Genomic DNA, 26,107 nt, shown 5'->3' with positions numbered 1-26,107 from the left:
CCATATTGCTTCTGATAACAACGTTTTTATTTTTTCTTATCCTGACTCATGACCTTTTGCTTATCTCCTTTTCCTTTTCGAATGGCAGTGGAACGCTTGAATCCCTTGAAGTTCCAGAAGCGGACGTAAAAATACACTCACCCACGAGTTACCTCCCTTTGCCCTCGTTCCGCGCAAACAGTCATGTGACCAGCCTTACTTGTCACTCTCTCCCTTTTCGCCCAAGCGGATGGTTGGGCGAGCACTGGACTTCCTTATACGGCATTATATCCTATTTATTTAGGTCCTATTCTTCAAAATTACGCTGGATTTGGCAATAACTACTATGTATTATATGTAAAACAATTGTAAAAATTATTTGTATTTGTGTCTTTATTTCATCGTTATGTAACTTTGTTTACATTTCATGAAATCTTGCAGTGTTTGCAGGCACAGGTTATCCGTGGCTGATCCTCACCCCCAGTGCCCTTCGTGCATAAAACCATGTTCTTCCAGCCTGCGCTGTACTTAGTGTGTTGATTTATCAAATCTTAAATAAAATCAATATTTGTCTTATATCTATAGACGTGCCATGGATCGGGTGAGGAAGTCATCTCAAGTCACGGCTGATAAAACAGGAGATCAGCCTTCAAACTGTATGTTGCTTGCTACTGCTGATGTTCATAATACTGGTGCTATGTTTAGTGCGTTGCAGGGGCAATCTGCTGGTACGGGGACCGAAGAAGAGATCGGCTACAACACAGTTGACACCGACTCAAAGTAAGAAAAAGACGTCACCCTCTTCTACATCGCAGAAGAAAGCATCTGTTACCAGATCTGAGGGTAAATCTACGCGTGCTAGTACATCAACGCAGCAGAAACCCTTCAACGAGGAGATATAACCTCCACATGAAGAAGACGTTTTTGATGATCCCCGGTACTTCTACCGAAGTACCTATGAATTCAGCGACTCAATCGACTTCTACAAGTACTAGATCGTCCCCTGCAACGGTCACAGCAGGCCAGCTGTTTGACGAACTACCACCTACTTCTCAACGGAGTGAAGTTGAGGCGCAGAACTCATCAGCGCACGCGAACGCTTCGTCAACACTGCAGCAGCTTCAACCAACGCTGAACTTTGACCCGGGTGAAAGTATGAGACAATTCACCAACCAGATGATGGCCATGATGGAACGTAGGTTCGAGGAAGAAGCGAAGGATCGTGAAGCCTCTCATCTACCAACACCGTGCGCAATCCTACGGACCTGCGCAAACCTACTCCTCATAGAACTGCGTCTCAAGACTAGGTTGGCGAACGTACATCTTTGCGAAGGTCTCCACAGTCAGACGACTCTGTCATCTTGGAAGAGGATAGAAGAGATGAGATGCCTACACACAGTTCTACATCTGCGAACCCTCAACGTTTGAGAACATTGAAGGATCCATCTCCTACACCTAGCCGCTCTAGATCGAGATCTCATATCTCTCACAGACGTTCGCGAAGTCACTCATCAGGAGACAGAGGTTCGAGAAGAGAAGGCTCACATCACAGAAGTTCGCGAAGGGATACATCTAGCAACAGACGTTCGCGAAGGGATAGCTCACATCACAGAGGTTCGTGAAGAGATGAATCTTCACTTATATGATGCATAACGACGACTTTGACTCCGTCACTATCCCTCCAATTGAACCTATATCCAAGGTACCCTCTAACCAACGTCATCCGTCATACTTCTCAAAAGTATAACAGCAAGTCAAAATATTCCGGCATACAGAAGGCAAAGGAGAAGCAGTACCCCAGTTTCAGAGGCGGCAAAGGATCTTTTCGTCGCTCATCCAGAAATTACAGAGGAAACTCAGGGAGAGGCCGCACTCCCAGAGGATCCAGAGGAACTAGACGTTGATATCGTGGTTCGGAACGACTGGAGTCTTCCACCCCCTGCCGTTCCTGTAAAACCATCAACAGTGGGTGGACGTCTACAAAGGTACTGGAAAAATTGGGGGATACAAGAGGACGACTACGTCTCTCAAGTACTAAGAGAAGGATACAGAGTGAAACTCAAGGCCACACCTCCGCTAACTCTCAGCCTGATGGTCTTCGATTACGCAGAGGAACAGGCAGACAAACTACAAGAGGCCATCGACTCACTACTTATGAATGAGGCGGTAGAGATAATAGATCAGCATCATCTCACTCCAGGCTTCTACTCTACTTGATTTACAACATGCGCAAATTCAACAAAGACTATCTACTGAAACCAGAGAGGTTCAGAATGATCCACCTACCTCAACTCAGACTACTCGTCCGTCCAGCAGATTACATGGCCAGCATAGACTTGCAGGATGCGTACCTTCACATCCCCCATACACCCGGAATCAAGAAAGTATCTACGATTCCTATTCAGAGGGCAGAACTTCCAATGGAACGTCCTATCGTTTGGAATATCTTCGGCTCCGTGGCTATTCACACGAGTAACCAAGCCTATAGTCGCATATCTACATCATCGAGGTCTACGCAATGCCTTCTATTTGGACGACGGAATTCAGGTTCACCAAGATGTCAGTCAACTCAGACTACAGCTGAACTTCACAATCAAGTTGCTCACTCAGCTAGGTTGGCTGGTGAACCTAATGAAGTCAGAGTTGGAACCTAAACAAGAAGCATGTCATCTTGTCCCAGTTGACGGGATCGGGTGGTCAGGGTCGCTGACATGGTTGAAGCATGTCATCTTGTCCCAGTTGACGGGATCGGGTGGTCAGGGTCGCTGACGTGGTTGAAGCATGTCATCTTGTCAGTTGACGGGATCGGGTGGTCAGGGTCGCAGACATGGTTGAAGCATGTCATCTTGTCCCAGTTGACGGGATCGGGTGGTCAGGGTCGCAGACATGGTTGAAGCATGTCATCTTGTCCCAGTTGACGGGATCGGGTGGTCAGGGTCGCTGACGTGGTTGAAGCATGTCATCTTGACCCAGTTGACGGGATCGGGTGGTCAGGGTCGCAGACATGGTTGAAGCATGTCATCTTGACCCAGTTGACGGGATCGGGTGGTCAGGGTCGCAGACATGGTTGAAGCATGTCATCTTGACCCAGTTGACGGGATCGGGTGGTCAGGGTCGCTGACATGGTTGAAGCATGTCATCTTGTTGACCAGTTGGGTCGCAGACATGGATGAAGCATGTCATCTGGTCCCAGGACGGATCGCTGACGTGGTTGAAGCATGTCATCTTGACCCAGTTGACGGGATCGGGTGGTCAGGGTCGCTGACATGGTTGAAGCATGTCATCTTGGTTGAAGCATGTCATCTTGACCCAGTTGACGGGATCGGGTGGTCAGGGTCGCTGACGTGGTTGAAGCAAGTCATCTTGTCCTAGGTACGTGGGTCCCAGTTGCGTGGATTCTGTTCCAGACCTAATATAATTATTGACAACAGTCATACATCTACCGTAATGCTGACTGCGACGTTAAACCATCAATATTTTACGAATGTCCCATTCACTCCATACGCCTGGGGAGGTCCCGTTACGGCTGTATCAACATTTCAACCAACGCCAAGGTAGGTGAACGCTTCGTATGTCGTGTGTATTATCAGCATAGGTTAGCTGTACAAGGTGAGACAATAAACCACCAGGAGGACAGCATGGTATGGAGGAACGTATAGGAAAGACGACGGCACACCAAGAAGGCAACGTTGTTGTCATTCACCACAGAAAGTAACGGGTTTCAAACAGTACACTTGCTAACACAATTTCAGTATACTAGTATTACGAATGTGCAATTCACCTCACGGTTCACGTTCCTTCCACCACGTTTACGCCGAGTCCTTGTGAGATAAAGTTGCCTTTCCTTGGTAATACAACGTGGTTGCCCGGTTCGTGGTTGCCCAGATCGTGGCGCGGAGTCTGAAGTAGGTGCCACTCACACCCCTCTCACAATAATCCCCAGCATTCAGCTGTCACGTGACGCAAGGACACCATCCGAACATGAAGCATTACTGCTGTACTTTGGCAACCATGGGAGTATGTCTCATAGTCTACCTCAGTTACCATGGTAGTATGTCACATAGTCTACCTCTGTTACCATGGTAGTATGTCTCATAGTCTACCTCAGTTACCATGGTAGTATGTCTCATAGTCTACCTCAGTTACCATGGTAGTATGTCTCATAGTCTACCTCTGTTACCATGGTAGTATGTCCATCATAGTCTACCTCAGTTACCATGGTAGTATGTCTCATAGTCTACCTCAGTTACCATGGTAGTATGTCTCATAGTGTACCTCAGTTACCATGGTAGTATGTCTCATAGTCTACCTCAGTTACCATGGTAGTATGTCACATAGTCTACCTCAGTTACCATGGTAGTATGTCATAGTGTACCTCAGTTACCATGTTACTAGTCTACCTCAGTTACCATGGTAGTATGTCTCATAGTCTACCTCAGTTACCATGGTAGTATGTCTCATAGTCTACCTCTCAGTTACCATGGTATAGTATGTCTCATAGTCTACCTCCTCAGTTACCATGGTAGTATGTCTCATAGTCTACCTCCCTCAGTTACCATGGTAGTACAGTGTCTCATAGTCCATGGTAGTATGGTAGTATGTCTCATAGTCTACCTCAGTTACCATGGTAGTATGTCTCATAGTCTACCTCAGTTACCATGGTAGTATGTCACATAGTGTACCTCAGTTACCATGGTAGTATGTCACATAGTGTACCTCAGTTACCATGGTAGTATGTCACCATCCTCAGTTACCATGGTAGTATGTCTCATAGTCTACCTCATGGTCTCATAGTCTACCTCAGTTACCATGGTAGTATGTCACATAGTAGTACCTCTACCTCAGTTACCATGGCCTCAGTATGTCTCATAGTCTACCTCAGTTACCATGGCAGTATGTCTCATAGTCTACCTCAGTTACCATGGTAGTATGTCTCATAGTCTACCTCAGTTACCATGGTAGTATGTCTCATAGTCTACCTCAGTTACCATGGTAGTATGTCACATGTCATTTAGTATGTCACATAGTATGTCTCATGTACCTCAGTTACCATGGTAGTATGTCTCATAGTCTACCTCAGTTACCATGGCAGTATGTCACATAGTGTACCTCAGTTACCATGGTAGTATGTCTCAGTTACCATGGTAGTATGTCTCATAGTCACATACGTCTACCTCAGTTACCATGGAGTCACCTATGTCAGCACCTCAGTTACCATGGTAGAGAGAGAGTGGTACCAGAGAGAGAGAGAGTGTGTGTGTGTATGTGTGTGTGTGTTATTCAGATAAGACTCTAGTCCCTTCACCAATCAATGTCTACTACCCTCCACCGTCAGTCTGCAGGGGGGAGGGGAGGGAGGGAGTAAGAGTAGGAATGCTGTCTTGGTGGGTCCGGTTGCATGACAGAGCCTAATCCCGTCAAATGAGCTGTCACCAATCCTTGTAGAGAGAGAGCCGCTCGCGTCCACAACCTTTATTCCATTACAAAGCCTTTAAGGTGCCATTCATATGAACTTGTGGTGCATTATAAGTAGACAACGGGCGTAACCCCGCTAAGCGGCCAGGGCAAGTGCTGAACGGATTTATTGCAACATTACACCAAAGCATTATAATCTGAGTCTTAGGAAGGACTCTGCGAGAAATCGCCTGTGATCATCTCCAGTGTGGACGGCAAACAGCGAGACCCCTACAAGGCCAGTAGAGAGGGTGGTACCGTGGATGACCAGGTACAGGGGGACGCAGCGACACTAGAATCAAGCAGGAGAATGTTGGAACATGAACATTGCTAAATTGTATTTTCATTCACAGCAGATTTTCTGTTGTGATTCTAGCGACCCTATTGCACTAAGCGTGTCTGACCTAGCGGTTGTCCATAGACAGTTCCACTAAAGAGCCGCCCTGAAACCAACGCCAACATACGGATGGCAACATTCACTCTGACGTAATTCTCCGGCGTTGTGGGCTGCCTGCAGTGATCGGTCGTACCTACGGTAAGTGTTTATGTATATGTCTCACTAGTCTGTTATACAGACCCTGAAACAAACATATCCAAGACAGACCATGACAGTCTAGATTATGTGGCAAGTCTAGATTTCCACAGCTCCTTTTCATAATGTTTCATTTTTTTATTATGAACTATTTTTTGCTGTAAAAAAATGTTCATTTCAGAGACTAGTTGTTAGTGTAATGTCCCACCACAATGAACGTGATCCTCTCTCTGTCTTCGTACCCAGCGAGAACTCAGTTACCATGTACTTAAATAGACAGCACGACGTTCCTCTTCCACACACAAGACACGCAGCAATGGAGAGGTCCCTGGCTGGTAGGTGTATACACCTGCATCTACCAAAACATGCCCGTCAGCTGACGTCTCCGTGTAGGGCTGGGACGGGTAGGAAAAAAATGGAATCGAGTACCCGCATGTACTTACCCGAATCGGAATCGGAATCGAGTACCCGGAAATGTATGGAATACAGCGCTTCTGTCAACTTTCTGAATATTCAATCACGATTTGACAGAGATTATTACAGAAAACTTGAAAGGATGGCAATAAGACATTGAAACTGATCTTAGACTATTTAATTTACGTCTGTTTAACTAATATAAAGAGTAACACCATTACTTACATTCCACGGCACATTTCGTTCCTGCTGTTACCGTGACTTGATAAGTCATTGCTCATGTGCAGATAAATTACAGTCGTTAATAATAACCTCCATTTACCGGATGTCACTTCAAGACACAAATACCTATAGCAACACGTAGCAATTTGATGTCACTTCAAGACACAAATACCTATAGCAACACGTAGCAATTTGATCTCACTTCAAGACACAGGTATCTATAGCAACACGTAGCATTTTGATGTCACTTCAAGACACATATACCTATAGCAACACGTAGATAGTTGATGTCACTTCAAGACACATATACCTATAGCAACACGTAGCAATTTGATCGTAAGACACATATATCTATAGCTACATCGTCACTTCAAAGACACATATACCTATAGCAACACGTAGCAATTTGATGTCAAGACACATCAAGACACATATATCCACTTCAAGACACAGGTATCTATAGCAACACGTAGCATTTTGATGTCACTTCAAGACACATATACCTATAGCAACACGTAGCAATTTGATGTCACTTCAAGACACATATACCTATAGCAACACGTAGCAATTTGATGTCACTTCAAGACACAAATACCTATAGCAACACGTAGCAATTTGATGTCACTTCAAGACACAAATACCTATAGCAACACGTAGCAATTTGATGCCACTTCAAGACACAAATACCTATAGCAACACGTAGCAATTTGATCTCACTTCAAGACACAGGTATCTATAGCAACACGTAGCATTTTGATGTCACTTCAAGACACATATACCTATAGCAACACGTAGCAATTTAACGTCACTTCAAGACACATATACCTATAGCAACACGTAGCAATTTGACGTCACTTCAAGACAGATATACCTATAGCAACACGTAGCAATTTGATCCTCACTTCAAGACACAGGTAGGTATATACCTATAGCAACACGTAGCAATTTGATGTCACTTCAAGACACATATACCTATAGCAACACGTAGCAATTTAACGTCACTTCAAGACACATATACCTATAGCAACACGTAGCAATTTGATGTCACATCAAGACACATATACCTATAGCAACACGTAGCAATTTGATGTCACTTCAAGACAGATATACCTATAGCAACACGTAGCAATTCGATGTCACTTCGAGACACAAATACCTATAGCAACACGTAGCAATTCGATGTCACTTCAAGACACAAATACCTATAGCAACACGTAGCAATTTGATGTCACTTCCAGACACATATACCTATTACAACACGTAGCATTTTGATGTCACTTCAAGACACATATACCTATAGCAACATGTAGCATTTTGATATCACTTCAAGGCACATATACATGTACCTATAGTAACGCGTAGCAATTTGATGTCACTTCAAGACGCATATACCTATTACAACACGTAGAAATTTGATGTCACTTCAAGACACTGTCGTAATCGACGTCCCCGTGAAGATTCGCATTTACATTCAGTAACACGTTGTCGCTATCTGAAGCAAAATGACGTTCTCGGGACGAAAATAGAAAGTTGCGCGCCTGCGTGCGCCTGCGTGTGCGCGTGTATGTGTACACGCCTTGTAAGGGACACCCTGGACAACGAGCTACATGTGATAAGCATGGAATACATTTCAAACGTATATATAGGTCAATGCTGTTTTCACCTGAATACGGTGTCTGTATATGAGGCTATTGAATGCATGTACAGGATGAGCTTCAAAACACTGGTTATTCAGATCTGCACAAAGTGCATAAACATTCACTGTGCTGGTGGTGTAATAACGGCCCGTGCCGGGCGAGGCTCTCTTGGAGTCGGTAGATATAGTCACGTCGGACAAAGCTACAGTCAGGCAGGCAGTGTTATGGCTGCTATATATAGAAGTGTTACAACTAGTACATACAATGAATACATGGAACTTTGATCAATGGATATTAAGTTCTGAACTGTTTGTAATGACGTCTCGGGGATCTGCTTCGCCCCTTTCTGAAGACGCAGATGTAAAACGTCGTTACAGTGAGTGAGTGAGTTTAGTTTTACGCCACACTCAGCAATATTCCAGTTATATGGCGGCGGTCTGTAAATAATCGAGTCTGGACCAGACAATCCAGTGATCAACAGCATGAGCATCGATCTACGCAATTGGGAACCAATGACATGTCGTCAACCAAGTCAGCGAGCCTGACCACCCGATCCCGTTAGTCGCCTCTTACGACAAGCATGGGTTACTGAAGATCATTTCTAACCCGGGCCTTCGCGGGTGTGGTGTGTTACAGCTGTTGTATATCCAACTGGATCTTAATGCTGATATCTGACAGCTGTGTTTCGGCAGTTTGGTGTGATGCTCGCCGCAATTATTACTGTATCACACTGTGATTCGTATGTTGTATGTCAGGAACTATACCACACAACAGTATTATAAACTGTGATCGTAGCACTGATCCATGGTGTTTGTACCTGCTGTCATGACTATCGGATGTCTCCAGTGAGTCATGTTGTTACGCTAAGGGTGAACGCTAAGAGAGTGGCACTGGCGGGGGTACAAATCAAGAAACATCAATATCTGTTTATAAACGTCAGCACTCTCTCAGCTGTCGCTACCCGACTAATCCCTTGTCAAGACGGCCCCTGGTCGTCAGTGAGACAGTGTAGACAGTGTAGCTATCACCCCAGCGTCCTACCTGGCACCCAATGAAGGCACCACTCATTGTCCACTGTGGTTGGGGTTACTTAATACCGTATATCATTGTATAGACGCTGTGATATCTATATATTTCAGACACATTCTACACTCGTAATATATGATTTGACGGTAAATATTTTTAGTTGATTCGGGGTCCAATCGAGGGAGATGTTTATGATACATCAAACCCGGCGTGTATTACAAGCTGACGTGTAGGGGAGGAAGGCTTGTTTTCAAGGATCTACGGTACTACTTCTGCGCCTTGCACTGACCGTCTGTGTAGATGCAATCTCTTCCAGGCCACTCTATGGTAGTGTAGATACTATCGGTGGGAAACTTCAATGTTCCCTTGTGTTGTCGAGCGGTGCAGTTGTAAGGTTTTCACTGCCGACATTAAGAAGCCGTGAACCGTCACACTGCCGACACCAGATGGTAAACACCTCCTTTACGAGGTATTGTACGTTTCGTAGTCTCTGTGGTACTGTACAGTCTGCAGGTATTCCTGTGTATCAATGTTTGGACGTGACAATTCCATTAAATGGCATCTTCATGCAGAATTCTACCAGTAATATATATTCAGTAGGCGGTTGCTAGGGGTCCTACGCTAAAACGGTAGAAATCCTACGTTGAGTGGGTGACAGTTGTAGTATGTAAAAGAAGGGGAGGGTGGGGCGGACTAGGGCAGTAGAGTGGTAGAATAGGGCAGTGTAGGTCGCCGTATGGCGCGTAGTCGTAGTGGAATGGTGCGAGGACGTCGGTTTTGTGTGTGTGTGTTTTAGTGGGTAGTGCGTGTGTGTGTGTGTGTGTGTGTAGTGGGTAGTGCGTGTGTGTCCTACGTTACAACATATGGGGCGGTTTCCTGCTTTGTTAAATAAATCCGCCGTCGTATAGGGCGTAGTCCTATGTTGTATGGGGCTGGGTCCTATATTGTTTGGACGTAGGCATTAGTTGTATGGGGAGTACTCGTCGGTTGTATGGGGCGTAGACCTACGTTGCCAGTTTGTCGGCAGTTGAAGGGACGCCCATCCAAACACAAATACCTGTTGTCATTGATTTTCAAGTGAAGGGAAGGCCAACTTGCAGTCAGGTACAATACCACACTTACCGCCAGGTCACTGACCATCCAGTCCACGCTCTGGGATCTTTTTTCGTCCGCAATCGACACAGGAGTCTCAACGTAAAATACCAATCCTTAATAATACAGTATATGTACGTCACCAATCACGGTGTAACCGCTTTTTGTTGCCACAAATATATGCTTTGTGCCCTAGTAGGCATACACAGTCTCAGTTACTAGTAACTCACGTACGTGTTCTGTGTTCCAGATAATGGCGGTTGACATGAGCATGACGGAGCGCCTAATGCGCCAGAAGAACGTCACCCTCCAGAGGCAGCTGGAGGTGACGCTGCGGATCCTGGACAAGGAGGACCGAACCTCTCAGCAGCAGCACGTCAAGTTGTTCCAGGAGTACACACACTTCCTGCGAGATCTGACAGTCAGATGCACCGGGCTTGACACCTACTCCCAGCCCGACACGCGCGCCATGAGGAAGAACGCAGCATTGAAGGAAAGACGTCTTTCTGTTATTCCAATGGAGGCCCGGACGCCAGACCAGAACCCTAAACCAGCAATAGAACGAATACCACGGCCGTCAACTGTTGCAGCTCCTGTGACAGTCAAGAGAGCTAGTTCTGAACGACGACATGTGGGCCCTGAGAAACAGGAGCAGAGGTTCACCACATGTCTGGAAGTTCTAGATGACATAATCCAAAACCATTATTTGAGAAAAAGGCCAAATAGACAGCGAAAGATTGGGCTTGTAATGCCTGCCCGTGTGGCAGGGGACAGCAAGCCTGTGTCTAGCAGCACCAGACTCGAGGGTCACATAGCTGGGGGCAGATACAGCCCTATGCATATCCGCCCAGCCAGCAGCTACACCATGACTAGTAAGGGGAGGGGCCACACTGACATTAAGACACGCCCACACACTGCGCAGCCTCAGCGGTCAGCTCTTAGACTGGCCTCCAAAAATGCCTCTACTCCCAGCATTGAAGAGGCCTGGCGGTCAAACCCGGGCAGCGTGAGACCTCGGAGACCCAAGTCGGCCCCGTCTAGGTATGAGGCGTCCGGGCGGTCACCAGCCGTCCCGCGTCAACAGGTGGCCGGGATTATCGCGGAGATGAACAGCAGGAGCGCCGCTACCAGGGCCATGGTGGGTCGCAGCAAGAAGCTCAACAACTACATCGCCAGTCTGGCCTGGCCAGGTGCATAACAATACCCAGGCTGACATGATCTGGATCAGACTTACAGCGCTGTCATAAATCGTTGTTCTGTTGTTCACAGTCTTCAAATAACAGGTGCTCTTCAGATTTTGTAAGAACCAACAGGTGTGAGATGGCAGAGGATCCAAAGTTCCCAGCAGACTTAGAGTCAGCTTGAGCTTCATAGCGACTGCTCAGTTCATACAACGCATCTGTGACGTCAAACGTCCCTAGGAGAGATATCTCCGGTATCTCCTAATAGTCTCATTTGTTTGTTCTACCCTTTTACATTGTGATTCTTTGGCTGATTGTACCTGTTGGCGTCAGAGACAGCCACGACTGCCACTTTACTACATCCCATTCAGAAGTCACAGCTGTGTTCTGATGCTTTATTCACATGCACAGATTACATAAACCAGACATTGTTCTATTTCCAGTGTTTCTTCAGTTGTCATCAAATGTCCAGTGCCCCAAGTACGACCTGAAACTGACTTCAGCTTAGTTGAAGATGTCACCTTTTCAGTTGGTAAATTACGCTTTTATATAGGGTCTAAGGCCTTAACTACAATAAATTTATAACACTTGTGTGTTTTCAAAAATCAGACCTACTGATTCCCTGCATCGTGTGCAGTTGTCATTCTTAGTTCATCCCATCAGCATCGTGGACACACCAGTATCAGGCCACAACATCCACCTGGACTTGATAGTATGTTGACACTATGTCCACCCTGGACTTGCCAGTACTTAGCCAGGAGATCCACCCTGGACTTGCCAGTACTTAGCCAGGAGATCCACCCTGGACTTGCCAGTACTTAGCCAGGAGATCCACCCTGGACTTGCCAGTACTTAGCCAGGAGATCCACCCTGGACTTGCCAGTACAGTCAGGCCTCGTTAATACGAACACTTTGGTTTCTTTAAAAAAACGTTCGGATAGTGAAACGTTCGTACTGCTGAAACCACAGTATATGCACCGAGTTACTTCCCCTTGATATCAAAGAAATCAAAACAAAACATGAAAGACAATCACTGGATTTATTACACATTGTTTCACTCACACATTTTACTTACAAAAGTAGTCTTTAATGGTGGGCTGCGTCAAAGGTTGTTTTAAAGAATTGAGCATGTCCATTGCTTTATCTGCATTTTCGATGTCACCCTGGCACTCGTAGTACGTAACGATGTTACCGAGGTACAGTCTCATGTCTGTTAAAGACGGAAGGGTGACCATGTCTTCTGCTTCTTCTTCTTCACTTTCAATCTGATCATCTGCAGCTGTCACCATCTCTATGATGTTCTCTGAAGTCAGCGAATCACAATTCTTCTCTACCTTTAACTACTGCATTCTTATCAGCACTGGCAGCTACCCCCTGATAATTTTGTTTCTTAATTTGATGACGAGATTTGAAGCGGTAAAGCCAACCGCGAGAATAACCAAAATCATTGATTCCTAATTTTGAGCCCAATTCCATGCCTTTCTCAGTTAACATTTGGTCATTTACTGAAGCATTTTTTGTGTTCATTTCTGTCATCCAAACATAAAGTGCTTCCTCTAATTTGGCATGTTTAGCATTTCGTTCTCTTGTGAGAGATAGAGAATCTTCCGAAATATTTAGCCACTTATCCTTACTTTTCCATATGTCCGAAACAGTAGTTTTGTCGACAGAATGACCGAATTCTTCGCCAAAATGTTTACTTAAAAAATCGAAACTGGCTTTAGGATTTCTTTCTATGTATAGGCAAATTACCCTCTTTTGAGACGCAGTAATTTCGAAGCGCTTACGCTTAGCAGGTTGGCAAGCCATAGTGAAAATGCATTGATTTGTGAAATGTTTACCCGTACATATTTATAGCGGAAGATTTTTACAACACACATTGACACTTCTCACTCAATATATTTGGAGTAAAAGTTGTTAAACTGTTAACTGGACTGGTTAGACTTTGTGATAAAGGGATCAAAGGGATGAGTCGCTAAGTCGCTAAACAAACCACGTGTCACTTTGGGTGGGCCAGTCGGCAGCGCGGTCAACTTCAATCGTTCGGATTAACGCAGCTGTTTACAACTTAATTAGTCCAATCCGTTCCGACTGACCAGCGTTCGGAGGCGGAAACTGAATCGTTGGACTGACGAGGTGTCAATTGTATTCAATATATAGGGAGATGATTTGGTGCCCAGTGAGTAGCATTCGGAAGTCGGTGGATTCGGATTAACGAGGACCGGATTACCGCGGCCTGACTGTACTTAGCCAGGAGATCCACCCTGGACTTGCCAGTACTTAGCCAGGAGACCCACTCTGGAGTAATCTCTGTCCTGATCGGTTGTCATCTGAAATATATATGGCAAAACCAGAAGTGACAATATGACATGATCACACTACTGGCGACATGAGGTAATGCAGCATCACTATGATGGAGCAGGCTGAGGGAAGATGGCTGCCATCATAGGGAACTCTTCACTTGGCTGTTTCTTCTTTGATCCTGACCTTGACCTTGACCCAAATGTAAATGCAGGAAGTTGAGTGCTTTGTGCCAGGCATCCTGTTGAGCATGTGCATGGGGCCTAGGAGACCCTCCCCACACAAGGTTCATTCCTGAAACCAGCAGCATGAGAGCTAGAGCCTATACCAGATAGTCACACAAGTTGTCCAGCACAGCTTTTGTTTCTTTGGGTCTTAACGCTACAATCAGCAATATTCACCTCTCTAAAAATATTCTTTAAAAAGCAATTTGAAATTATCTGTAAATAACCAATTTTGGACCAGACAATCCAGTGGTTGATAGCAAGAGTAACACACCCACACCAACAATTTACTGTGCATGAAAACATGCTATTAAGTTGGCTCTGAAAACACACATGACCAGCTAGAGATCAGTGCTAATGTTGAAGCTGAGTCGAGAACTCGTGAAAACAGAATACTGATAGACTTTAGTGACCTACAATACAGGTATTACATGACAAGTGTTGCACATTTTTTATACAAGGGTGGATTACAATACAGGTGTTGTACAGTATCTATATCAGGGTGGATTACAATACAGGTGTTGTACAGTATCTATATCAGGGTGGATTACAATACAGGTGTTGTACAGTATCTATATCAGGGTGGATTACAATACAGGTGTTGTACAGTATCTATATCAGGGTGGATTACAATACAGGTGTTGTACAGTATCTATATCAGGGTGGATTACAATACAGGTGTTGTACAGTATCTATATCAGGGTGGATATAAACCTATGGGCACTGACCACCAATACCCAAACGGTACCACTGGCAACCAACACATCTAGGTAGTTACCTGCAACTTTGTGGAAGGAGGAGTAGCAGTGTGGTGTGTAGGGTGGCTCTATCAGGTGGCCTGCATCAGGGTAGAACTCCATCTCTACTTTCTTCCTCTTCTCAACTGGAAGTGAATTCACCATCATCTTGGCTCCCTGGACATTCCAACACTGATCTTCTTCTCCATAGAGCAGCAGGAAGTGGGCTTCACTCTGCCAGAACTGAAACACAGACCATACATTCACATACAACATGAGGCCCACAAGGCTTCACTCTGCCAGAACTGTTACACAGACCATGTTTCTCACTTACAGGAATAGTGACACGTTCCCAGCCGCTGTAGGCATCTCGAGTGATCATGCCAGCATCTGTAACCACCAGTCCACCCACATCTATCCTGTAATGAAACACACAAACTCTGACATCATCCCTGTCATAGCACACTATCCTTCTCTTGCCTCAGTTTCAGTTAGGACACACATAGCCCAGTTGTGTGAATGTGTTGGTCAGGACACACATAGCCCCATTGTGTGAATGTGTCAGTAAGGACACACATAGCACAGTTGTGTGAAGGTGTTGGTCAGGACACACATAGCCCAGTTAAGTGAATGTGTCAGTTAGGACACACATAGCCCAGTTGTGTGAATGTGTCTGTTAGGACACACATAGCCCAGTTGTGTGAATGTGTCAGTCAGGACACACATAGTCCAGTTGTGTGAATGTGTCAGTAAGGACACACATAGCCCAGTTGTGTGAATGTGTCAGTTAGGACACACATAGTCCAGTTGTGTGAATGTGTCAGTAAGGACACACATAGCCAGTTGTGTGAATGTGTCAGTTAGGACACACATAGCCCAGTTGTGTGAATGTGTCAGTTAGGACACAGGTGTCCAGTTGTGTGAATGTGTCAGTTAGGACACAGGTGCCCAGTTGTGTGAATGTGTCAGTTAGGACACACATAGCCAGTTGTGTGAATGTGTCAGTTAGGATACACATAGCCCAGTTTTGTGAATGTGTCAGTAAGGACACACATAGCCCAGTTGTGTGAATGTATCAGTTAGGACACACATAGCCCAGTTGTGTGAATGTGTCAGTTAGGACACACATGTCCAGTTGTGTGAATGTGTCAGTAAGGACACAGGTGCCCAGTTAGTTGTGTGAATGTGTCAGTTAGGACACACATAGCCCAGTTGTGTGAATGTGTCAGTTAGGACACACATAGCCCAGTTGTGTGAATGTGTCAGTCAGGACACATAGCCCAGTTGTGTGAATGTGTCAGTTAGGACACACATAGCCCAGTTGTGTGAATGTGTCAGTTAGGACACACATAGCCCAGTTGTGTGAATGTGTCAGTTAGGACACACATAGCCCAGTTGTGTGAATGTGTCAGTTAGGACACACATAGCCCAGTTGTGTGAATGTGTCAGTTAGGACACACATAGCTGAGTTGTGTGAATGTGTCAGTCAGGACACATGTGGCCCAGGTGTGTGAATGTGTTGGTTGGGCCAAGTGTCCAACATAACAAGTTGGAATATAGGGACAATTACAGGACATTACCTCAACCAATAGATACAACATAACAATACAACCCATGCATGAGAAGCTACGGAGGATACAACAGACATCCTTTTTACACAAACTAGACAGTAGACACACAACTATTAAAACATACGACGTAAATATAAAGAACAAACACGAGACACACACATTACACACTACAGAGACATGCACACAACAATCACACATGACACATTGATCAGATCAGTTCTCCATATCTTACTCTACACCCTTGATGTCCTCGGCACCGATTCTCTTCAGGTCAGTAAATGTGAAGGCCAGGGAGCCGCTGATGTTGACAACCGCTGTCACCTGCGCAGGAGGAATAGACGTTTGTTAATTTGTTGTTTGATACCACACAGCAATATTACAGGTAAATGACAGCAATATTACAGGTAAATGACAGCAATATTACAGGTAAATGGCAATATTACAGGTAAATGACAGCAATATTACAGGTAAATGACAGCAATATTACAGGTAAATGACAGCAATATTACAGGTAAATGACAGCAATATTACAGGTAAATGGCAGCAATATTACAGGTAAATGGCAGCAATATTACAGGTAAATGACAGCAATATTACAGGTAAATGGCAATATTACAGGTAAATGACAGCAATATTACAGGTAAATGACAGCAATATTACAGGTAAATGACAGCAATTACAGGTAAATTACAGCAATATTACAGGTAAATGACAGCAATATTACAGGTAAATGACAGCAATATTACAGGTAAATGACAGCAATATTACAGGTAAATGACAGCAATATTACAGGTAAATGACAGCAATATTACAGGTAAATGGCAATATTACAGGTAAATGGCAATATTACAGGTAAATGACAGCAATATTACAGGTAAATGACAGCAATATTACAGGTAAATGGCAGCAATATTACATGTAAATGACAGCAATATTACAGGTAAATGACAGCAATATTACAGGTAAATGACAGCAGACTGTCTGGACCAGACAAATCAGACATTATTAGAACCAGCTGAAGCAAAGGTGATACAAAGACCCAATCAAGTTACCTGCCCACCTGCACCCGTGAGTCACCTCGTACACCTAGCACTGGGGCCACATCCCAGAACTCCAGTGTTTTTGTTAAGTGAGCATACTTTTATGTTTTGGACTGAGTGAGTATAGTTTTGCATTACTTTTAACTTTCCAGTCATATCACAGCAAGGGACACCGGAATTTGACCCTACATGTCATCACCATGCATGGAATCGGTACTGTGATGATGGATGCATGATGGATGCTTTAGTCACAAGGCAACAGTACCCAACCACCTTAATGTTTTACAACATGGTCCGCAGGGGTTTTTCAGCCATATATAAAAATCATCACATTAAAACATTAACTGTTCTGGAAATAATATTTTCTAGACATATCACTAGATGATGCAAATCTATAAGATGGAATCAAACTAACAATACGATGCTTGAGCTTCAATCATCCCACCATCACCAACCTTTGGAGAAAATGTCGCCATAAGCATGGCCAGTTCCGCACCCTTCGAGACCCCAATGACGCCGATGCCATTCAGACAGATGGCAGAATGATTCTGCAGCCAGTCCACTGCATCAAGGAAGTAATCTAGGTCAAGGTCATTCAGATCCTTAGTAAGGTCATCATATCCCAAGTAGCCAAGAGCTAAAGCAGCAAACCCATGTGAAGCTAAAAGTGCAGCTCTTGTCTCAATTAAACCTCCTGTTGACCCGAACATATCAATCACACCTGGAAAAGGACCATCACCTGTGGACAAGTAGATACACAAATCATTACAAGTCAAACATAACACATCCAGACCTTGTCAAACATAACACATCCAGGCCTTGTCAAACATAAGACATTCAGTCCTTGTCACACATAACACATCCAGACCTTGTCAAACATAACACATCCAGACCTTGTCACACATGACACATCAAGACCTTGTCACACATAACACATCCAGACCTTGTCAAATATGACAAATCAAGACCTTGTCAAACAAGACACATCAAGACCTTGTCACACATAACACATCCAGTCCTTGACAAACATGACACATAAAGACCTTGTCAAATATGACACATCCAGACCTTGTCAAACATAACACATCCAGACCTTGTCAAACATGACACATCCAGACCTTGTCAAACATAGCATATCCAGTCCTTGTCAAACATGACACATCCAGATCTTGTCAAACAAGACACATCTGGTCCTTAACACTTGCTACCTGTAACACCGGGCTACTTGTAACACCTGGACAGACCTTTTCAAACATAACACATCAAGACCTTGTCAAACATGACACATCCAGACCTTGTCACACATGGCACATAAAGACCTTGTCAAACATAAAACATCAAGACCTTGTTAAACATAACACATCCGGACCTTGTCAAACATGACACATCCAGACCTTGTCACACATGACACATAAAAACCTTGTCACACATGACACATAAAGACCTTGTCAAACATAAAACATCAAGACCTTGTCACACATGACACATAAAGACCTTGTTAAACATGACACATCCAGACCTTGTCACACATAACACATCCAGACCTTGTCACACATGACACATAAAGGCCTTGTCAAACATGACACATCCAGACCTTGTCAACCATAAGATATCAAGACCTTGTCAAACATAACACATCCAGACCTTGTCACACATGACACATCAAGACCTTGTCACACATGACACATAAAGACCTTGTCAAACATGACACATCCAGACCTTGTCACACATGACACACAAAAACCTTGTCAAACATGACACATCCAGACCTTGTCAAACATAGCATATCCAGTCCTTGTCAAACATGACACATCCAGATCTTGTCAAACAAGACACATCTGGTCCTTAACACTTGCTACCTGTAACACCGGGCTACTTGTAACACCTGGACAGACCTTTTCAAACATAACACATCAAGACCTTGTCAAACATGACACATCCAGACCTTGTCACACATGGCACATAAAGACCTTGTCAAACATAAAACATCAAGACCTTGTTAAACATAACACATCCGGACCTTGTCAAACATGACACATCCAGACCTTGTCACACATGACACATAAAAACCTTGTCACACATGACACATAAAGACCTTGTCAAACATAAAACATCAAGACCTTGTCACACATGACACATAAAGACCTTGTTAAACATGACACATCCAGACCTTGTCACACATAACACATCCAGACCTTGTCACACATGACACATAAAGGCCTTGTCAAACATGACACATCCAGACCTTGTCAACCATAAGATATCAAGACCTTGTCAAACATAACACATCCAGACCTTGTCACACATGACACATCAAGACCTTGTCACACATGACACATCCAGACCTTGTCAAACATGACACATCCAGACCTTGTCACACATGACACATAAAAACCTTGTCACACATGACACATAAAGACCTTGTCAAACATGACACATCAAGACCTTCTCACACATGACACATAAAGACCTTGTTAAACATGACACATCCAGACCTTGTCACACATAACACATCCAGACCTTGTCACACATGACACATAAAGGCCTTGTCAAACATGACACATCCAGACCTTGTCAACCATAAGATATCAAGACCTTGTCAAACATAACACATCCGGACCTTGTCACACATGACACATCCAGACCTTGTCACACATAACACATCCAGACCTTGTCAAACATGACACATCAAGACCTTGTCACACATGACACATCCAGACCTTGTCACACATGACACATAAAGACCTTGTCAAACATGACACATGAAGAACTTGTCCAACATAACACATCCAGACCTTGTCACACATGACACATCCAGACCTTGTCACACATGACACATAAAGACCTTGTCAAACATGACACATCAAGACCTTGTCACACATGACACATAAAAACCTTGTCACACATGACACAAAAAGACCTTGTCAAACATGACACATCCAGACCTTGTCACACATGACACATAAAGACCTTGTTAAACATGACACATCCAGACCTTGTCACACATAACACATCCAGACCTTGTCACACATGACACATAAAGGCCTTGTCAAACATGACACATCCAGACCTTGTCAACCATAAGATATCAAGACCTTGTCAAACATAACACATCCGGACCTTGTCAAACATGACACATCCAGACCTTGTCACACATGACACATAAAGACCTTGTCAAACATGACACATCCAGACCTTGTCAAACATAACACATCCAGACCTTGTCAAACATGACACATCAAGACCTTGTCACACATGACACATCAAGACCTTGTCACACATGACACATAAAGACCTTGTCAAACATGACACATCAAGAACTTGTCCAACATAACACATCCAGACCTTGTCACACATGACACATCAAGACCTTGTCACACATGACACATTCAGACCTTGTCAAACATGACACATCAGACCTTGTCCAACATAACACATCCAGACCTTGTCACACATGACACATTCAGACCTTGTCAAACATGACACATCCAGACCTTGTCACACATGACACATCCAGACCTTGTCAAACATGACACATAAAGACCTTGTCAAACATGACACATCCAGACCTTGTCAAACATAACACATCCAGACCTTGTCAAACATGACACATCAAGACCTTGTCCAACATAACACATCCAGACCTTGTCAAACATGACACATAAAGACCTTGTCAAACATGACACATCAAAACCTTGTCACACATAACACATCCAGTCCTTGCCAAACATGACACATCCAGATCTTGTCAAACAAGACACATCTGGTCCTTAACACTTGCTTCCTGTAACACCTGGCAACTTGTAACACCTGCCAACCTGTAACACCTGGCTACTTGCAACACCTGACTACCTATGAGACCAACCAACATCTATCACCTGCCAACATACACATATACCTACCTATAACACCTGCCCACACATAACACCTGCCTACCTGCTGGCAAGAACAATGTGCCCCTCAGTCTTCCCTCTCGGACAGTGATACTCCTGACACCCTTGGCCTTGTACCAGCGCTCTGCCGTAACTGTCACAATGGTCTCTTTTACATCACACTGGTTTAAATCTAGGTGGCCTTCAAGCAGTGAGAACCGCACTGAAAATGGTTCTGTGACATCCCTCTTGCTGAGACGAGCCATCTTTGACTCCCCCGGTGCCGGTATCATGCTCCACAGAAGCCCCATGCCATCGACGCCTGCCACAAACACAGCAGACACATGAACAACAGCAACCACACTGTAGGACACATGTGTGTAGTGTTTGACACAAGTGTAGAGTATGACACAGGTGTAGCGTAGGACATAGGTGTAGTGTAGGGCACAGGTGAAGTGTAGGGCACAAGTGTAGAGTATGACACAGGTGTAGCGTAGGACACAGGTGTAGTGTAGGGCACAGGTGAAGTGTAGGGCACAGGTGTGTAGTGCAGGACACAGGTAAAGTGTAGGGCACAGGTGTGTAGTGTAGGGCACAGGTGTAGTGTAGGACACAGGTGAAGTGTAGGGCACAGGTGTGTAGTGTAGGAACACAGGTGTAGTGTAGGACACAGGTGTAGTGTAGGATACAGGTGTGTAGTGTAGGACACAGGTGTAGTGTAGGATACACACAGGTGTAGTGTAGGATACAGGTGTAGTGTAGTATACAGGTGTGTAGTGTAGGACACAGGTGTAGTGTAGGATACAGGTGTAGTGTAGGACACAGGTGTAGTGTAGGATACAGGTGTAGTGTAGGACACAGGTGAAGTGTAGGACACAGGTGTGTAGTGTAGGGCACAGGTGAAGTGTAGGGCACAGGTGTGTAGTGCAGGACACAGGTAAAGTGTAGGGTGTGCCCTGGCACAGGTGTGTAATGTAGGGCACAGGTGTAGTGTAGGGCACAGGTGTAGTGTAGGACACAGGTGTAGTGTAGGATACAGATGTGTAGTGTAGGACACAGGTGTAGTGTAGGACACAGGTGTAGTGTAGGATACAGATGTGTAGTGTAGGACACAGGTGTAGTGCAGGACACAGGTGTGTAGTGTAGGACACAGGTGTGTAGTGTAGGACACAGGTGAAGTGTAGGACACAGGTTTGTAGTGTAGGACACAGGTGTGTAGTGTAGGACACAGGTGTAGTGTAGGACACAGGTGTGTAGTGTAGGACACAGGTGTGTAGTGTAGGACACAGGTGTATGTGTAGGACACAGGTGTGTAGTGTAGGACACAGGTGAAGTGTAGGACACAGGTGTGTAGTGTAGGACACAGGTGTGTAGTGTAGGACACAGGTGTAGTGTAGGACACAGGTGAAGTGTAGGACACAGGTGTAGTGTAGGACACAGGTGTAATGTAGGACACAGGTGTGTAGTGTAGGACACAGGTGTGTAGTGTAGGACACAGGTGTGTAGTGTAGGACACAGGTGCAATGTAGGACACAGTTGTGTGTAGTGTAGGACACAGGTGTAGTGTAGGACACAGTTGTTATTTAGGGTAGGGAGGGGGTGGGTTGAGTTGCACAGGGGCGTCATTGTGAAGGACTATATATATTGTTTTACAGGTTGTACAAGGTACCTGTGTATGTTCCTCCACAAGAGGCTTGAGTTGTGACATTGATGCAGCCATGTTCATCACCCGTGAAGTGACCACAGGCAGCAAACACAGTCTTCTCTGTCAGTGACGCGTGGAGGGTCACTCTCTGGGACGGTCTCAGCCCACTCACTGTCACACAAACCTTCTCATCCACCAGGGCAATCTGGGGAGAGACAGTCAGTTTGGGCACAACTGTGGCCAGAGTCCTCATGCTCCTCCACACTCCACAACACAGCTTGCATCGGCTAGCCACAAACACTGAAACAAACAGATTTGTTGTGAGGATCATAACAACTCAAAGCGGCCTCCCTCACAGGACTAAACACAGGCGATGGCCTTGGAGTACACAGTTGAAGATGTCAGTCGTCAGAGCAGTCAGTGAGTGTTGTCCTGGCCTGGGTAGGGTATAACTGTTATCATACCAAGATTCATTGACCTACTTAACATTTCAAATATTTCAAAACTTTCTCCATTACTGATTATGGAAAAATTTCCTTATGTCATTCAGATTCTTGGTTAAGAATGAGTGTATCTCATGCTTGTTGTAGGGAGCCCGTTTCCCGTGATTTGGTCCCCAACAATTATCCCATGAAGAGACAGAATATAGAGTAAATACATTTGATTAGCTGATGGTGAAAAGGAAAACACGTGTCAGTATATTCTTACTGAACAACCGTGCAATGCTATTTTCCTCACCGCCAGTTGAAGTGTCGTATAATCCAACAAACCGGACCACTAGTCGCGTCAGGTGACTTCGTGGGTGTTCCACTCAACCACCTACACAAGCTGCAGTCGATGATCAAGGACGAGCCACGTCGTCTGAATATTCCAACAACAAAAAATGAAACACTTGATAGCTAAGTCACGCTTATCTGAAACTTGCTGTTGCGTCATATGTACACAAAAAGACTAGTAAACTCACTTGCAACCTGAGGCACTCCCGCATCCTGGGAGAGAGAGAGAATCGGTGAAGGGAGACTACTCTGTTTTGACGCTTACAGTAGCACAACAGTCGGGGACACTCCACAGGTCATCCGTGATCAGTGATTTCTTGTGTTCCATGAATGTCACAACAGGCCCAATTTCACCTACCACTACCAACTTCACAAATATATATAATAAGTAATTAAATAAGTAAATATATCCCATTTGTTATGCTATATCAAATATATTTAAGTTATTCTTGGCCGCCAAATAGCTGGAATATTGCTGAGTGCGGCGTAAAACTAAACTCACTCAGTTAGTCTAGCCTAAGTATATATGTGAAAAGCAGACACAGTAAAAGCTAGCTGTTTATTTTAAACTCACAACAGTATTAGTATGGATGTGAGAAATAGTGTTACCAATAGCTTGACCCTTGATTAATGACACCGTGTATATACGTAGATCAACTGAATATCTCTTATATACAGGAGGCACTATCAACTGAATATCTCTATATACAAGGAGGCACTATCGACTGAATATCTCCATATACAGGGAGGCACTATCAACTGAATATCTCTATATACAAGGAGGCACTATCAACTGGATATCTCTATATACAGGGAGGCACTATCAACTGGATATCTCCATATACAGGGAGGCACTATCGACTGAATATCTCCATATACAAGGAGGCACTGTCAACTGAATATCTCTATATACAGGGAGGCACTATCGACTGAATATCTCTATATACAGGGAGGCACTATCGACTGAATATCCTATATACAGGGAGGCACTATCGACTGAATATCTCCATATACAAGGAGGCACTGTCAACTGAATATCTCTATATACAGGGAGGCACTATCAACTGAATATCTCTATATACATGAGGCACTATCAACTGAATATCTCTATATACAGGGAGGCACTATCGACTGAATATCTCTATATACAAGGAGGCACTGTCAACTGAATATCTCTATATACAGGGAGGCACTATCAACTGAATATCTCTATATACAGGGAGGCACTATCGACTGAATATCTCCATATACAAGGAGGCACTATCAACTGAATATCTCTATATACAGGGAGGCACTATCAACTGGATATCTCTATATACATGAGGCACTATCAACTAAATATCTCTATATACAGGGAGGCACTATCAACTGAATATCTCTATATACAGGGAGGCACTATCGACTGAATATCTCCATATACAAGGAGGCACTGTCAACTGGATATCTCTATATACATGAGGCACTATCAACTGAATATCTCCATATACAAGGAGGCACTGTCAACTGAATATCTCTATATACAGGGAGGCACTATCACTGGATATCTCCATATACAAGGAGGCACTGTCAACTGAATATCTCTATATACAGGGAGGCACTATCAACTGGATATCTCTATATACATGAGGCACTATCAACTAAATATCTCTATATACAGGGAGGCACTATCAACTGAATACCTCTTTATACAGGGAGGCACTATCAACTGAATATCTCTATATACATGAGGCACTATCAACTAAATATCTCTATATACAGGGAGGCACTATCAACTGGATATCTCTATATACATGAGGCACTATCAACTAAATATCTCTATATACAGGGAGGCACTATCAACTGGATATATCCATATACAGGGAGGCACTATCGACTGAATATCTCCATATACAAGGAGGCACTGTCAACTGAATATCTCTATATACAGGGAGGCACTATCGACTGAATATCTCTATATACAGGGAGGCACTATCGACTGAATATCTCTATATACAGGGAGGCACTATCGACTGAATATCTCCATATACAAGGAGGCACTGTCAACTGAATATCTCTATATACAGGGAGGCACTATCAACTGAATATCTCTATATACATGAGGCACTATCAACTGAATATCTCTATATACAGGGAGGCACTATCGACTGAATATCTCTATATACAAGGAGGCACTGTCAACTGAATATCTCTATATACAGGGAGGCACTATCAACTGAATATCTCTATATACAGGGAGGAACTATCAACTGGATATCTCTATATATAAGGAGGCACTATCAACTGGATATCTCTATATACAAGGAGGCACTATCAACTGGATATCTCTATATATAAGGAGGAACTATCAACTGAATATCTCTATATATAAGGAGGCACTATCAACTGGATATCTCTATATATAAGG

The 26,107-nt window shown here is 44.2% G+C and overlaps 1 protein-coding gene across 1 annotated transcript; it reads right to left on the bottom strand.

The window, feature by feature from the left end:
• Positions 1 to 11,918: 11,918 nt before the first annotated feature.
• Positions 11,919 to 23,936, bottom strand: LOC124279340 (acyl-coenzyme A thioesterase 1-like). Its single transcript, XM_046715151.1, has 9 exons — positions 23,892 to 23,936; positions 22,952 to 23,227; positions 21,347 to 21,604; positions 17,866 to 18,149; positions 16,603 to 16,691; positions 15,134 to 15,218; positions 14,841 to 15,042; positions 13,808 to 14,132; positions 11,919 to 12,412 (listed from the first exon to the last, which is right to left on the bottom strand). Coding segments are annotated over exons 1-8 (1,347 nt in total). The 5' UTR covers positions 23,893 to 23,936; the 3' UTR covers positions 11,919 to 12,412; positions 13,808 to 13,980.
• Between the last annotated feature and the right edge of the window lie 2,171 nt (positions 23,937 to 26,107).

The sequence above is a fragment of the Haliotis rubra genome, unplaced genomic scaffold (genome assembly GCF_003918875.1).
Source record: "Haliotis rubra isolate DU_JTF1 unplaced genomic scaffold, ASM391887v1 Scf25, whole genome shotgun sequence".
Taxonomy (NCBI): domain Eukaryota; kingdom Metazoa; phylum Mollusca; class Gastropoda; order Lepetellida; family Haliotidae; genus Haliotis; species Haliotis rubra.
The sequence above is the reverse complement of the archived record's forward strand: the minus strand, read 5'-3'. Positions and strand labels throughout refer to the sequence as shown.

Bases quoted from the DNA above. Each gene is read 5' to 3' on its own strand.
- LOC124279340 (XM_046715151.1), bottom strand. The intron at 16,692-17,865 runs GTTGGTGATGGT...CCTCCTGCGCAG, and splicing joins TGGCGACATTTTCTCCAAAG to GTGACAGCGGTTGTCAACAT. The intron at 15,219-16,602 runs GTAAGATATGGA...GTTTCATTACAG, and splicing joins GAGGACATCAAGGGTGTAGA to GATAGATGTGGGTGGACTGG.